Genomic DNA, 15,099 nt, shown 5'->3' on the forward strand with positions numbered 1-15,099 from the left:
GTTGTTTATTCGATAACAGAGCTGTGGGGTGTCGCACCCAGGGTGCGGAAGTTGCTCGCCATTTATATAGTTAGATATATATAAATTATAATATATATATATATATAAATTATAATATATATATATATATATATATATATATATATATATATATATATATATATATATATATATATATATAATATAATATAATTTATTTTTTTTTGCTTCTGGGGGATTCTACATATCTTCTAAATCAGGGTTCTTCAACGTTTTCAGGCCAGGGACCCCCCTCAAAATTGTGTTTCAGATAAACTTTTACTGCTCTTTTTTTCCCTCTACGGCTACGCCTATAACTCTTTGCCAAAAATAGCCGATCTACAAGCTCACGGCTATTTTTGGCTAAAGTTCTCCTCAGAAAAGGCATGCCAGGGTTGAAGTGGTTAATGTAAAAAAGAAAATCATATCACACAAAGATTTGGCGGACCCCCTGTAGTAACTCTGAGGACCCCCCAGGGGTCCCGGACCCCCTGTTGAAGACCCCTGTTCTAAATCCTAACCGTTTTTGGAAAAAAACGTATGTTGCTATAATATTAGTGGTTCTCAAACTTTTTTTCATGTCAAGGACCCCCAAAATGATATGTATTTGGCCGCGGACCCCCATTTCAAAATATTTTATTCCAGGAACCCCCCTCAGAAGCAAAGATTTGAGTTAAAAAGAAATCCCTTTAAAAATATACACGATTTTTCAAAAATAGCAGATCTACAAGCTAATGAGCTAATGTTTTTACTATGTCACTAAAGCGCTGTTTTTCTATTGGCACGTTTGACCATAGATATAGAAACCTAGATACCTCATTGGCTTCTGCAGTTCGTTGGAGCGACCGGTTTCGTATGGTGGCCGCCATACGCGCTGTGATTGGCCAGTGCCCGTTCCCCCCGGAAATGGGGGGAACGGGCACTGGCCAATCACAGCGCGTCTTTTCCAGGACTTGTCAGAATCTAGTTCTACCGCCCCCACCTGCCTCTCATTGGCCTACTGAACGCCCCCTTCTGTGATGCACGCGGAAATTTCCAGCTGCCCCCCAAGGATTTCCGGGAAGCGGAAGCGCGCCCGCCATGCCGACGCTTCAGAGCCAGAGGAGGTGTCTACCTTTATATGTCTATGCGTTTGACCCTCAAGGTTTCAGCCTCCAGGTAGAAACTCAAAATAGTCAGAGAAGACATTAAAACACCATAAAAACACCACCAGGGGGCTTAATGAAGTTCTATCAACCTCATAGACACATGAAAAACAGAAAAAGGTGCAAAACTATGGCACCACCCCTTTAAAATGACACAGATGCGTTCCCGGTCTTAATGGGCTAAAGCTGCTGTGAACCAAGTGTAACTGTGTGTGTGTGTGGTTTCAGTACTTGGGCGATGGACGTGTGGAGTTCTCCATGGATGTGAACTACACCCTGACCATCACGCTGCAGGAACACTTCTACCTCCACCATGTGTTTGTACGAGCACTGCTTCACAACGCATGTGAGTAACACACACTACCCCGCACTACCACATTAGCACAATGGTCTTCATTAAAGCTCTATCATGGAATATCTGTGTGTGAATAAAATGTCATTTTGTCCAATCTATACGGTAGAGTATGTTGTTAACCCATTAAGGCCGGGGATGCGTCTGTGCCATTTTAAGATTTCTTTGGGCTATTCAAAAATAGCAGATATACAAGCTCATATCGCGGCACCGAATGCCGTGCTATGATTCTTAATATTTCCCCCCTTTCTGATCGCCTCTTAATGTAGTGTAGTTGTAATGTTTAGATCACGATAAGCGATAATAGCGATTAACGTCGCATACCTAAGGCTCTATGCACAGCAGCCATATTATCACTTCCTTCACAGGTGTGTTACCAATGATACTAATGAAGGCTCTGTTCCATTTAGTGTAGCACAGTGGTTTCCACGACCCCCATAACTCTGAGAGTGGAGTGAGAGTGTACAAATGGAACCAAATGGACCCTTACGGGTCCATTTGGTTCCATTTGTACACTCTCAGAGTTACACACCTGTAAGGGCCCATTTGGAAACCCCTTAAGGAACCATGAGGGTCCCTGGACCCACATTGTAGACCCACTGGTGTAACAGAGTGTTTCCAGTGGGCCAACATGCACAATATCAGCACCCTGACTCTGTTTGCCCATGAATGGAACAGAGCCTTCATTAGCATCATTGGTAACACCTGTGAATGTCTTCACAATATGGCTGCTGTGAATAGAGCCTATACTGTTAATGTTTTCTTGTTTTAGATCCACCGTCGGTGCAGGCAGAGTGCTCCGACTCGGGCGTCACGTTCAGCGTGAACAAACAGCCCGACCTGCCCAGACTGTGGGAGGTGGGAGTCGGCCACGAGCCAATCACAGCGCGGCTGGCTGACGAGAGAGGCTACGACCTCAGCGAGGACAGTGGCAGTGTGACCCTTCACGTTCCCGTGAATGCTATTGGCTACACACATCAAGTAAGAAAACCATAGCCTGGCGTAGCTAGACTATATCACTCCGTGGATATGAGTCTGGTGCTTCCATGAGGACGTTTTGTTTCCCAAGGGGCGGGATCAAAACAATGGCCCTCGACGCAATAGAGCATCGCAGTTGCACAGAATCCGGGTGCCGGAAGTAAATACTCAATGCATTTTTCCCATTGACTTTTCCAAAAATATTTATATCAATGAATTTAAGCCTAGAATCAAGCCATCCAGGATGCTGGTGAATCATGACCATAAAACCTTTTTTTCTGTGATTTTTAAAAATTTTATATTTAATGATATGATATACTATGTTTAATAAATACCCTTTGTTTTGCCGTTTTCAAAAAAGTTTTTTCACAGAATCAAACGTTTTATGGTCATGATTCACCAGCATCCTGGATAGCTTGATTCTTGGCTTAAATTAATTTATATAAATATTTTCGGAAAAGTCAATGGGAAAAATGCATTGAGTATTTACTTCCGGCAACTGGAAGTGGGCGGGAACTGCGACGCTCTATTGGTTAGACCTACAACCAACTACCAATTACAGTCGCCCATATTTGAATACTGGGCCCCTTGAATACTGGTATTGGTTACACACGTCTTCTGGAACAGGAAATGGATTCTCTATGGAGCGGTGCCAGACCCAAATCGCAGAGTGCACATTTTTTTTGCACTCGCAGATTCGTCTGGTTTACTTCTACTCCACTACATCTCAGAGGCAAATATTGCACTTTTACTCCACTACAATTATTTGAAAACTTTAGTTGCTAGTTACTTTGTGTATGTTGATTATTATTACAAAACATACATTAACCACTTCAGCCCTATATACATTTCAGCCATTTGAAAATAGCCGACCTACAAGCTCACAATGCGTCAGCTTGTAGATCGGCTCTTTTCAATTGTTATACATTTGAGAACTTGAAATGGGACATTCTGCATAATGAGTACTTTTACTTTTGGTACTTTAATCAAAATCTACAAAGTAACTAGTAACTAAAGTTTTCAAATAGTTGTGGAGTAAAAGTACAACATTTGCCTTTTGAGATTTAGTGGAGTAAAAAAACTTTAGTTGCTGAAGTACTGAAAATTGGAAATACTCCAGTAAAGTAAAAATACCTCAAAATTGTACTTAAGTACAGTATTTGAGAACATGTACTTAGTTACTTTTACACACACACACACACACACACACACACACACACACACACACACACACACACACACACACACACACACACACACACACACACACACACACACACACACACACACCCTATAAGTTAATGATGTAACTTATTTGGGAGACATTGGGACTAAATCAGCTGGTGCAACCCTTGACATGTGAAAAGCAAAAATAGTCGATCTACAAGCTCACAACGTGTCCCAACGCAAGTATTGGTAGATTGAGTATTTTCACCAGGGAAACAGGCGGGGGGGTCGGGGTATAGACCCGTGGTGGACACTGGTCAACCACAGGGTTATTTTTTAAGCAACATTTTTTTTTACTAAAATCTTTGCTTCTGGGGGTCCCTGGAACAACATATTTTGAGATGGGGGGGGGTACGTCTGCGGCCAAATACATGTAATTGTGGGGGTCCTTGACATGAAAAAAAGTTTTAGAACCACTGATATTATAGCAACATAATTCTTTAGATTTAGAAGACATTTGTAGAGTACCCCAGAAGCAAAGATTTTAGTTAAAATGTTTGCTTAAAAAATATATATATATTCAAAGATTTGCTCAATTTTTCAAAAGTAGCAGATCTAAAAGCTCATAGCGCGGCACTCAGTGCCGCGCTATAAGCTTGTAGATCTGCTATTCTTTTGAATAGCCAAAGAAATCTAAAAATGATGCACACAGATGCGTTCCTGGTCTTAATGGGTCAACTACATTAGTAATGTGAATTTAAATGGTGCTTTTTCACAATCCATATTTCATGGAGAATGATGCCCATGTTTGTTGGCCCTCCCTTCAGGATATCAACCTGGAAAACGTCACAGCAACGTTCCAGATGGTCGTGAGAGAGTCGAAGACTCTGGCGGTGCAGGTGGTCACGGCAAAGCGCTGCCTCTTTCAAACAAAGGAGCTTATAGGTGAGAATTGCGTGTTGAATATTGGAACATAATGAATACAAATACATGTTCTGTTTGCCTTTTAGGCTCCATAATCAAAAATTGCACAGGGCAGACATGACGGATAACTTAAATTATTAATAATAGAAGTAAAAATAGCAGAAATAGATGATCTACAAGCTTACAACGCATCAAGAACTTCGAAGTAGATCTGCTATTTCAGGTTTTTTTTATATTTGAAAATGTGTGAACGACTATGACGATAATGCGAAAATAATTGCGGTCTCTCGTTTTAAAGGGTATCTGCACATTTCTAAAGTCCCCAGTTCAAATATGATTATTTTGGGGGGGGGTCACGGCCTGAAAGAGCATAATATGCTATAACAACGTGTGGTTGTGTTGCAGTGTGCTCTGCCGACGGGGTCATGACAGTGGTGACCAATCCCACCGGTACCTGGCCCATCGTCCGGCCCTACAGAACCTCTCTGCTTGACCGGAGCTGTCGACCCCAACACGCTGACCACAACAGAGCTCTGTACAGCTTCCCACTGGACTCCTGTGGTACCACGGTCAAGGTGAGATGTTCTAACCACTTCTATCGGTTTGTCTTCTTAGATTAAGGGCAGAGGTGGAAAAAGTACTGCATTTGTTTTACTTAAGTAGAAGTATCAATACCACAATGTAGAAGTACTCTTGTTACAAGTAAAAGGCCTGTGTTCTTGAGTAAAAGTACAAAAGTATTGGCATAAAAATATACTTGGGAGTACCAAAGTAAAACTACTCAAATGTTTGAAAATAGCAGATCTACAAGCTCACAACGCGTTGCGACGCGACACGTTGTGAGCTTGTAGATCTGCTATTTTCAAATAGCCTATGTATAAAATAGGGCTAAAGTGGTTAATGTTTGTTTTATAATATAATAATTGATATCGGCAAAGTAACTAAAGTTTTCAAATAATTGTAGTGGAGTAAAAGTATAATATTTGCCTCCGAGATGTAGTGGAGTAGAAGTAAAAGTATTGAAAATGGGAAATACTCCAGTAAAGTAAAAATTCCTCAAAAGCGTACTTAAGTACAGTACTTTACACCACTGATTAAGGGTTCCCAACTTTTCAGACGGGGACCCCCCAAAAACAATTATCATATTAGAGAACTGGGGACCCCCCACCCTGACAAGTACTTGGAATTGTAGGAGTTGAAGCATTACATTTAGTTTGACTCGGTTCCACAGATAAATATTGTGAAAATAGCTATATTAATAAATAGTATTTTCACAATGTTTGCCTCTTTTTATGTAATATTTGACAATTTGGTCTAAAAAGTAATTCAATTAAATAAATTGTCACTTTAGAAATGTGCATATACCCTGTATACACAACTGTATGTTGGTTTATTTACTATTGAGAGAGAAAACAAAGTTGCACATTAAGCTAATCATCTGGGGACCCCCAAAATAATTTGGGGACCGCCAGACCAGTTTGGGAACCACTGTCTTTGAGAGAAGGAATGATGGGTTGATGATGAAGACTTCGGACTATATATTAAGGTCGTGTTACTCGGGTCTATAATGCATTAAATAATTACCGGTATACTTGCCGCTGCATGCCAAAAACTGCCTCACAACACGTCGCGCCGTGACACGTTGTGAGCTTGTAGATTGGCTGTTTTCGGAGTGCGACACCCACCAAGCATAGAATGACTTGTCTTAGTTCTTCTCCACTCCCTAACATTCCCCTCCCTAACATTTTAGACGAGTTTTTATTTGTTGATGAACTTGTCAGTACATTTAGTCATAGTTTTAGTCTTCATAGCTTAGGTTTTATTTAGTTTTCAGTGAAAATAGGTAGTCGACAAACATGTTTCGTCATAGTTTTAGTCTACGAAATTAACGTGTGTGTGGGTGTGTGTGTGTATTACTATACTTGTGAGTATAGTAGAATTTGATTAATAGACATTGTGAGAAAAAATGTTGTTATGATTTTTAGAGATATGTTTACAATAAGCTCTATGCACAGCAGCCATATTGGAAATAAATTGGGCCTCTTATTTCCTTCACAGGTGTTACCAATGATACTAATGAAGGCTCTGTTCCATTCAGAGTCATGGTGCTGATAGTGTGCATGTTGACTGGAAACACTCTGACTGGAAACACTCTGGTTACACGGGTGTGTAACTCTGAGAGTGTACAAATGGAACCAAATGGACCCGGGTTCCATTTGTACACTCTCAGAGTTATGGGGGTCCTTGAAATGAAAAGGTTTGAGAACCACTGTGCTACACTAAACGGAACAGAGCCTTCATTAGTATCATTGGTAACACCTGTGAAGGAAGTAAGGAAGAGGCCCAATTTGCTTCCAACATGGCTGCTGTGCATAGAGTCTATTAGAAAAAGATTCAGGTTGGAGTTAGGATGAGGTATTTAGAGACTAGGTTTAGCGGTTGGGGGTTCCGTATTTTATTATTTAGTTATGCGGCGATGCCACACGGCAAAAATGGCGTTCATAACATTGCTGTCCTAAAATGTTTGTCTGTGCGTGGCAGGTGGGACCGACCTACGTGGTTTACGAGAACCAAATCGTCTACGACAGAGAGCTCATCGCTGACGGAACAACACTCATCTCCAGAGACTCTACATTTAAGTACGACAAACATTAACGCAAGGGCTGTAGGGCTGTTAACATTCCTCAGAAATGATATTCGAATATTGGTCTTAAAAATGTGCTTCTATTCGAATATTATCATTATACTTTTTTATTTATTTTTATTTGACAGGGACAATACAAAAAACAATGAATGTATGTGCTCGGAGCCAATACAAAATATATTTTGTTTGTTTTCATAAATTGATACATTGTTTTTTGCATTGTTCCTGTCAAATAAACATATATTTGAATATTATTTTTTATATTCGAATATACATTATTTAACCCATATTCGAGGAATATTCAAATATTGAATATTAATTTACCAGCCCTAATGGGCTGGAAACCTTGTATGTTCAAAACTGTTACTTTTCACGGCATGGGGGCGGGGGACTACATTAGTTCCATTGAAACACGTCAAGAACCCTCTTGGCGTGTTCCAATGGAACTAATGTAGTCGTTTCCCTGTTGAAAAGTGTTCCATGTTTTCCCTGAAATAGCAGATCTACAAGTTGTACATTTCCGCTATTTTATCTTATGGTATAAAATTATAAAATAAGTTATTTGTCACATCTGCCGTGTGCAATTTTGGTTTACGAATCCTAAAATGCAAACAGAAATATATTGTTTTCTTATATGTTCCAATGTTAAATGCCAAAAACACAATTCAATTGTTAATCACAATTATTTGTATGACAGTTCATCTTTAACTTAAGGTGTAGCTTTGTTTTCCGTATGGTTAGGTTTAGATACAATATAACTTATACAATTGGGGTGGTTGTATTTTGTCTCCCTGCTCAAAAGGTGTCAAAGGTCATGTCTCACCAAGACACAGGATCTGACTTGAATTTTGACCCGATGGTCAAGATTCAATCTATCCCCTGAGCAAGCAGGCAGGCTCTATTAGCTCAATCAGTGGTAAAAAAAAAATAGAACGCATACATTCAAATCCAGGGTAGAAGAGGAAAGTTACACAGTGCAGCTTTACATTTTGCAACCTGTAATGTGTTGGTAATTAACAGGAGTAGAAGACTAGCAGCATAGGTCAGGTAATTGACAGACCAAGGATGGAACGTCAACAGCTGGTTTATTTAGCAGCCATGAATAGGCTCTATTCACAGCAGCCATATTATGAAGACATTCACAGGTGTTACCAATGATACTAATGAAGGCTCTGTTCCATTCTGGTCGTAACAGAGTCAGGGTTGCTGATATTGTGCATGTTGGCTCACTGGAAACACTCTGTTACACCAGTGGGTCTAAAGTTGGGGTCCAGGGACCCTCATGGGCTTCCAAATGGCCCCTTACAGGTGTGTAACTCCCCCATAACTCTCAGAGTTATGGGGGTCGTGGAAACCACTGTGCTACACTAAATGGAACAGAGCCTTCCAGTGGCGTCAGTTCAGCAAAAGCTAAGGTATGGCAGCATGCACGCGACCTCATGCGCGAAATTTTTGTGCGGTTCTGGGCGGGTTGGGTTCGTTTTTTTCCAGTTTCTGGTTACTTTATTTCGGTTTTAGGGTTAGGATTCGGGTTAGGTTAGGGTTATGTTATTTAATTCTTATTTTTGCCTGATTTTCCCGATTTATTATAAAAAAAGTACTTCTTTTTTTTTTCTTCCCTGGAGCCAGGGTGTGGCAGCTGCAATAGCCTGCCATACCCAATTGACGCCCCTGGAGCCTTCATTCGTATCATTGGTAACACCTGGGAAGGAAGTGATAATATGGCTGCTGTGCATAGAGCCTATTACTAAAGTGCATGTAGCGTGTAGCTTTCTCCATAACGGTATTTTCACACTTTATGTCACACTTTTTATTGGACAGTTTAGATTGAGACTGGCTGACACACAGAGGCAGCTCATTCCAAAGATGCACTGTTGCCACAACCTTTGACTCTTTGTCTTCAACGTTTTTTTAGCTGAGAGAGATGATGCAGGGACCCCCACCACATACTGTATACATTTGTGTTGCAGATTAAACTATTTAATAGATTTTATAGATAGCTTTGTAGACTTGTTTGAAAGCACTATAATCAGTGTTGTGTACATTAATGTTTTTTGTTTGTTTTATACACGATATTTTCAATTAATATGTTGGATTCATGTTAATGTGTATTTTCAGACATTTAAACCCTCAATACTTGACCTTTGGCCTCTGTACTTGGTCTGCTCTTCTTCCCTCTACACCAACTCTGAAACTAGCCGATCTGCAAGCTCACAGCCCATTGCATCGCGAGGCGTTGTGAGCTTGTAGATCGGCTAGTTGCGGCTGATGCTTCCCCACCACACAAAGATTTGGCAGACCCCACAGTAGTTCCTCTTGAGGACCACCTAATAAAGTTGCTGTGAGCACTCAAAAAAGCACTGTATAAATTGTGTCAATTATCATTCGTTTCACAACATGGTGGGTGCTCTTGTACCCCTCAGGGCGACTGTGAGATGTTTCTACCCCCTGAGCGTCATCAGTAGCAGGCTATCTGTGGACAGGCTGCTCCAGGGTCAGACGCCAGGCTTCGGTTCAATCACACTCCAGCAGAACACGGCAGGCAGTGGTGGAAAAAGTACTCAAATTCTTTACTCAAGTAAAAGTATCAATACTGCAATATAAAAATACTCTGTTACAAGTAAAGTCCAGAATTCCAAAATGTACTTGAGTAAAAGTACTAAAGTATTGGCATCAAAATGTACTTAAAGTATCAAAAGTAAAAGTGCTAAATATTTGAAAATAGCAGATCTGCATTCTACAAGCTCACAACGCGTCGCATCTTGTAGACCGGCTATTTTCAAATAGCCCATGTATGAAAAAGGGCTAAAGTGGTTAATGTATGTTTTATAATGTAATCATTTATATCTGAAAAGTAACTAGTAACTAAAGTTTTCAAATAATTGTAGTGGAGTAAAAGTACAATATGTGCTTCTGAGATGTAGTGGAGTAGAAGTAAAAGTATCGGAAATTGGAAATGCTCAAGTAAAGTACAAATACCTCAAAATTGTACTTAAGTAAATGTACTTAGTTACTTTCCACCACTGACGGCAGGTAAACAAGATCCCCACGGGATCCCCATCAGAACAGACTACGAGGTCCCCATCAGAACAGACTACGAGGTCCCCATCAGAACAGACTACGAGGTCCCCATCAGAACAGACTACGAGGTCCCCATCAGAACAGACTACGGGGTCCCCAGCGCAACAGACTACAGGGCCCGCAGAAAAACAGACTATAGGCCCCCCAGCACAACAGACTACGGGGTCCGCAGCAGAACAGCAGGTCTATTCGGAGCCAGTGATCACAGTGGTTTAATGAGACGTAACGCAACATCAGCGTTGTCATTCAAGTAAACTGTCATTCATTCATTGTCAATAATGCTTTTTTAACTACGAAACATGCAAGTTAAAAGAATGAAACTTGAATGATTAAATTCTCTGCATAATGAGGTTTTGTATTATGGTCACTTGTCAGGCACAAAGCTTGTACGTTTTAACTTTGTATTACTTGTTATTTTTATTTTGCAAAGTCATGTCCTACTACTATCATACAGCAGTGTTGCAAACATAGCCGATCTACAAGCTCACAACGTGTCGCGACGCAACCTGTTATGAGCGTGTAGATCTGCTATTTTCACGTATTTAAAAAAAAAAAAAAACATTTGAAAGTGAAGTGGTGTGTTTTGGGGGAAGAGGGTGTTCTCCTATTAACTAACTCACCCCCAAAATGACTTTTTTCCTATCGATTAGTCCCATGGAGACTTGAATTCCTGGATATTTTTTAGTTTTTGTTGCGGTTCCGGTAGAAGACACAAAGAGTCTCCTTTGTATCTCCTACCGAAACGCCGCCTACCGGTCCGCTGGTCATCAAATTATTGGCTTAGGAATGCGACAAAAATAAAAATAATTTATTTATTATGTGAATATGGACTAAGTCAGACTGAAGCTCCACGCAGCTTCAGTCTGATAATCAGGCTACTGACACAGTGCTATTACCACTGGTTCTCAAACATTGGGTCGCGGACACATGGGTCACAAGTAATATCCCATTTTTTTGGTTTACTACAACAAAACATTTTCAGAAATGAAAAAGACATTTCAAAACACTTTCAAGATAATTTCATACATTTTAAGAGAATCAAAGAAGTTCCATAATTGTCCCCAAAATAACTCTTTAATAAGTAGTGTAAGTACTATTTTCACTAGTTTTGGGTCCCTGGTACACATCAGATAACTCTTTTGGGTCTCGAGCTAAAACAGTTTGGGAAGCACTGCTGAGAACCAGTGGTTCTCGGGTTCCCTGATGACAGTAAAGTGACAATTTAAGGACTTTTAAGACCTTTTTAATACCTAAGAAAAAAACAAAATGAAATACAAAAATAGCATTTCTGCATCAAAAGTAATCAACAAACTATACTATAAAAACTGGTCAAACATTGGCCAAATTCTCAAATAATATATAAAGAGGCAAACATTGTGAAAATAGCAGATCTACAAGCTCATGCTTGTATATTGGCTATTTTCACAATATTTATCTGTGGAATAAGGGTGGGGGGTCCCCAGTTCAAATATGATTAATTTGGGGGGTCCCCAGTTCAAATATGATTATTTTGGGGGGGTTCCCATTTCAAATATGATTATCTTGGGGGGTCCCCAGTTCAAATATGATTATTTGGGGGGGTCGGGGACTGAAAAGGTTGAGAACCACTGCTATAGACGATTAAAAAAAACGTTAATTTCAGTGAACAAACGATTTTGTTCACGTTCACGGCAATGATTCGTTCTAATGTTTCGTTCACGTTCTCGTTCAGTAGCGCTATTTTCTAGTGAAAAACACCATTGCGGGAGCGTTATTATTACGTCACGCGTACAGCCCGCCCTCCCGTCCTGTGTACGGGGGGGGGGGGGGGCATGAACAATAGCGTGAACGTAACAGTTTCAGTAAGTGAACGAGCTCGTTCACGGCAATGAACTAGTTCTTTTGAACGAATCGATCATGAATGACCTATCACTAATAGACGATGCCAGTTAAAAGTGTTCCTCTCACCGTCAGCAGAGACGAACTGGCCCACGGCCGAGGAGATGCCTCCGCTTCCCTCCACAAACTGCACCTCGGAGACGATGATGTTGTCCTCGAGCACGGAGCCACAGCTGGTGCACACCGCGTTCCCTCTGGCCTGGTCCAGGTCGATGTCCGAGCAGCCACAGTTCTTACACAGCCGGGACGCCATGTTTGAGACGCCGCTGTCTGTTGTGGGACACAAAAAACAGGCAGTTAGTTCTCAAACGTTTGCAATGATATGTATTTTGCAGTGCTGGAAAATGCACTCGGATATCCTACATATAATTAACGGAATGTCAGTCTGTCCGAAGTGCTTGGTTCTCCTCAGTGGCTGAAGCAATTGCTCTGCACTTGCACATGGCCATTCATCGTTAGCAAATGCCCTCTGAGAGGAAGCCTGTTTTTCACTTTACCCAAATTCAGGCTGTTTATTAGCTGTTTATTTTTTCAATCAATCAATTACACACCCCATGAAGCATTGAATTCATGGAGATTATTTTTTTGTGTGACATTCCTGAGCCAATAATTTGATGACCAAAGTATTGGCATCAAAGTACCAAAAAAGTACTCAAATGTTTGAAAATAGCAGATCTACAAGCTCACAACGCGTCGCATCAGATAGGCTATTTTCAAATAGCCTATAATAAAATAGGCGTAAAGTGCTTAAAACATGTTTTATAATATAATTAATATCTGCAAAGTCGCTAGCAACTAAAGTTTTCAAAATAATTGTAGTGGAGTAAAAGTACAATATTTGCATCTGAGATGTAGTAGAGTAGAGGTAAAAGTATTGAAAATTGGAAATACTCCAGCAAAGTAAAATGACCTCAAAATTGTACTCAAGTACAGTACTTGAGGAAATCAACTTAGTTACTTTACACCATTGTGTATTTGGCTGCTGATGGTCTGTTGGTGTTTTGAAAATGTTTTGTTCCAGGGACATCCAAAGATTCGAGTTAAAAAAGAATCACTTTAAAAAATATATATTCAAAGATTTGTTCACAATTTTTCAAAAATAGCAGATCTACAAGCTCATAGTTTCATTGAACCAATGAAAAGTATTAAGAGCTTGTGACTAAATAACTATACATTGCAAATATTTGAATATATATATATATATATTTTGTCTGCTCATGTCTTTGTGTCATCACTTCCAATTGAATCTGTTTGTCCTTTATCCTATGTGAGTTCTCTCTCCTGATTGGATGAAATTGGTATTGATTTGATACATATATAATCAAGTGTGTGGGCGGTTGTTGTTTGGTCTCCCTTTCTTCTAATGAGACATTTAGAATAGATTCAGTGGTCTAGTATGACACCTACTGTTTGACACGTGGAACTGCCTTAACTTCTAAATGAGATCCCTCTCCAGAGTGAGAAGACAGGCAGGCGCTATTAGCTCAGTGGTAGAAAATGCAGCACCAGAATGCAGGACCTGAGTTTGAATCTCGGATACGACATTGAAGTTACAGTGTCTGGCTTTGAAAGGTAAAAATGTACTTATACATATGTGAACAATCTATCAATGAGCGTATGTAACATCAGGTTTTATTAACCCATTAAGACCAGTACATTTGCCATTTCATTTGAATTATGGCATCTATTCGCTTCCATAACATTACGTTACGTTAAACGTTAAATTAAAATACATAACCAGGTGCTGCAGTTGACAATTTAACCCATTAAGGCCTGGAACTGTGTCATTTTTAGATTTGAGCTAAAAAGCATTATTTTACACTTTGGGCATTCAAAAATAGCAGATATACAAGCTCATAGCGCGGCACCGAGTGCCGCGCTACAAGCTTGTAGATCTGCTATTTTTGAAAAATCGTGAAAATATGTGTAAAACTTTGAATTTATATATTTTTAAAGCGAACATTTTTAACTCAAATCTTTGCTTCTGGGGGTCCCTGGAAGAACATATTTTGATGGGGGTCTGCGGCCAAATACATATAATTTTGGGGGTTCTTGGCATGAAAAAGATTGAGCACCACTGATATAGAAACATACATTTTCAGAAAACTGTTGAGATTTAGGAGACATGTATAATCGGCTTCAGGTCTCAATGGGTTAAAATGATGCCAATAGTACTAATCTCATTCTGTGGATCTTTTCAAATGGATTGTACACTACTAGTGATGATCATCTCTGATGGTTGACCTTCAGATGCTGCTGCAAATCATCCCAAGATGAAGGGGCAACATATTTAACGGCTTTTCTTTCGTCTAATTTCATGCTCTCTAAATAAATATCTGAAATGTAGTGTGAGAATGCAGGCAGTGGTGTAAAGTAACTAAGTACATTTACTCAAGTACTGTACTTAAGTACAACTTTGAGGTATTTTTTTTTACTTTACTGGCGTATTTCCAGTTTTCAGTACTTTTACTTCTACTCCACTACATCTAAGAGGCAAATATTGTAGGCTACTTTTACTCCACTACAAATGTTTGAAAACTTTAGGAGTAAAAGTGCAATATTTGCCTCTGAGATGTAGTAGAGTAGAAGTAAAAGTACAGACAATTGGAAATACTCCAGTAAAGTAAGAAAATACCTCAAGTGATTTACTTTGGTTAAAATAAGTGTTAAATAGCTCTATATTCTGATAGTACTCCTTGCTATAGTGTTTGTTCAGTAAAAGGAGTCTCCCATGTCTCTCCAGCTCATGCATTTTCAGTGCTCTCTCCTGATTGGCTTAAATGTTGTCACCTACCTGAACATGTACTATATTCTGTTTACTAAAGAGCTGGAGAGACCCCTGTGACCGAACAAACGCTCTGTAGCCATGATTACTATCAGAATATAGTACTTTAACCTTTTTAACAAAGCAC

At 39.8% G+C, this 15,099-nt stretch overlaps 1 protein-coding gene across 3 annotated transcripts in view; it reads right to left on the minus strand.

Moving 5' to 3' along the window:
• brf1b (BRF1 general transcription factor IIIB subunit b) overlaps positions 1-15,099 on the minus strand; it is a 66,834-nt gene that overhangs the window by 51,203 nt on the left and 532 nt on the right. For all 3 annotated transcript variants that reach the window (XM_084082438.1, XM_084082440.1, XM_084082439.1), the window contains one exon: positions 12,257-12,457. In XM_084082438.1, the coding sequence (XP_083938564.1) occupies positions 12,257-12,440 (184 nt within the window). In that variant the 5' untranslated portion in view covers positions 12,441-12,457. The remainder of the gene's footprint in view (positions 1-12,256; positions 12,458-15,099) is intronic.

The sequence above is a fragment of the Gymnoscopelus microlampas genome, assembly GCF_963454915.1.
Source record: "Gymnoscopelus microlampas genome assembly, chromosome: 16".
NCBI classification, from domain to species: Eukaryota; Metazoa; Chordata; class Actinopteri; order Myctophiformes; family Myctophidae; genus Gymnoscopelus; species Gymnoscopelus microlampas.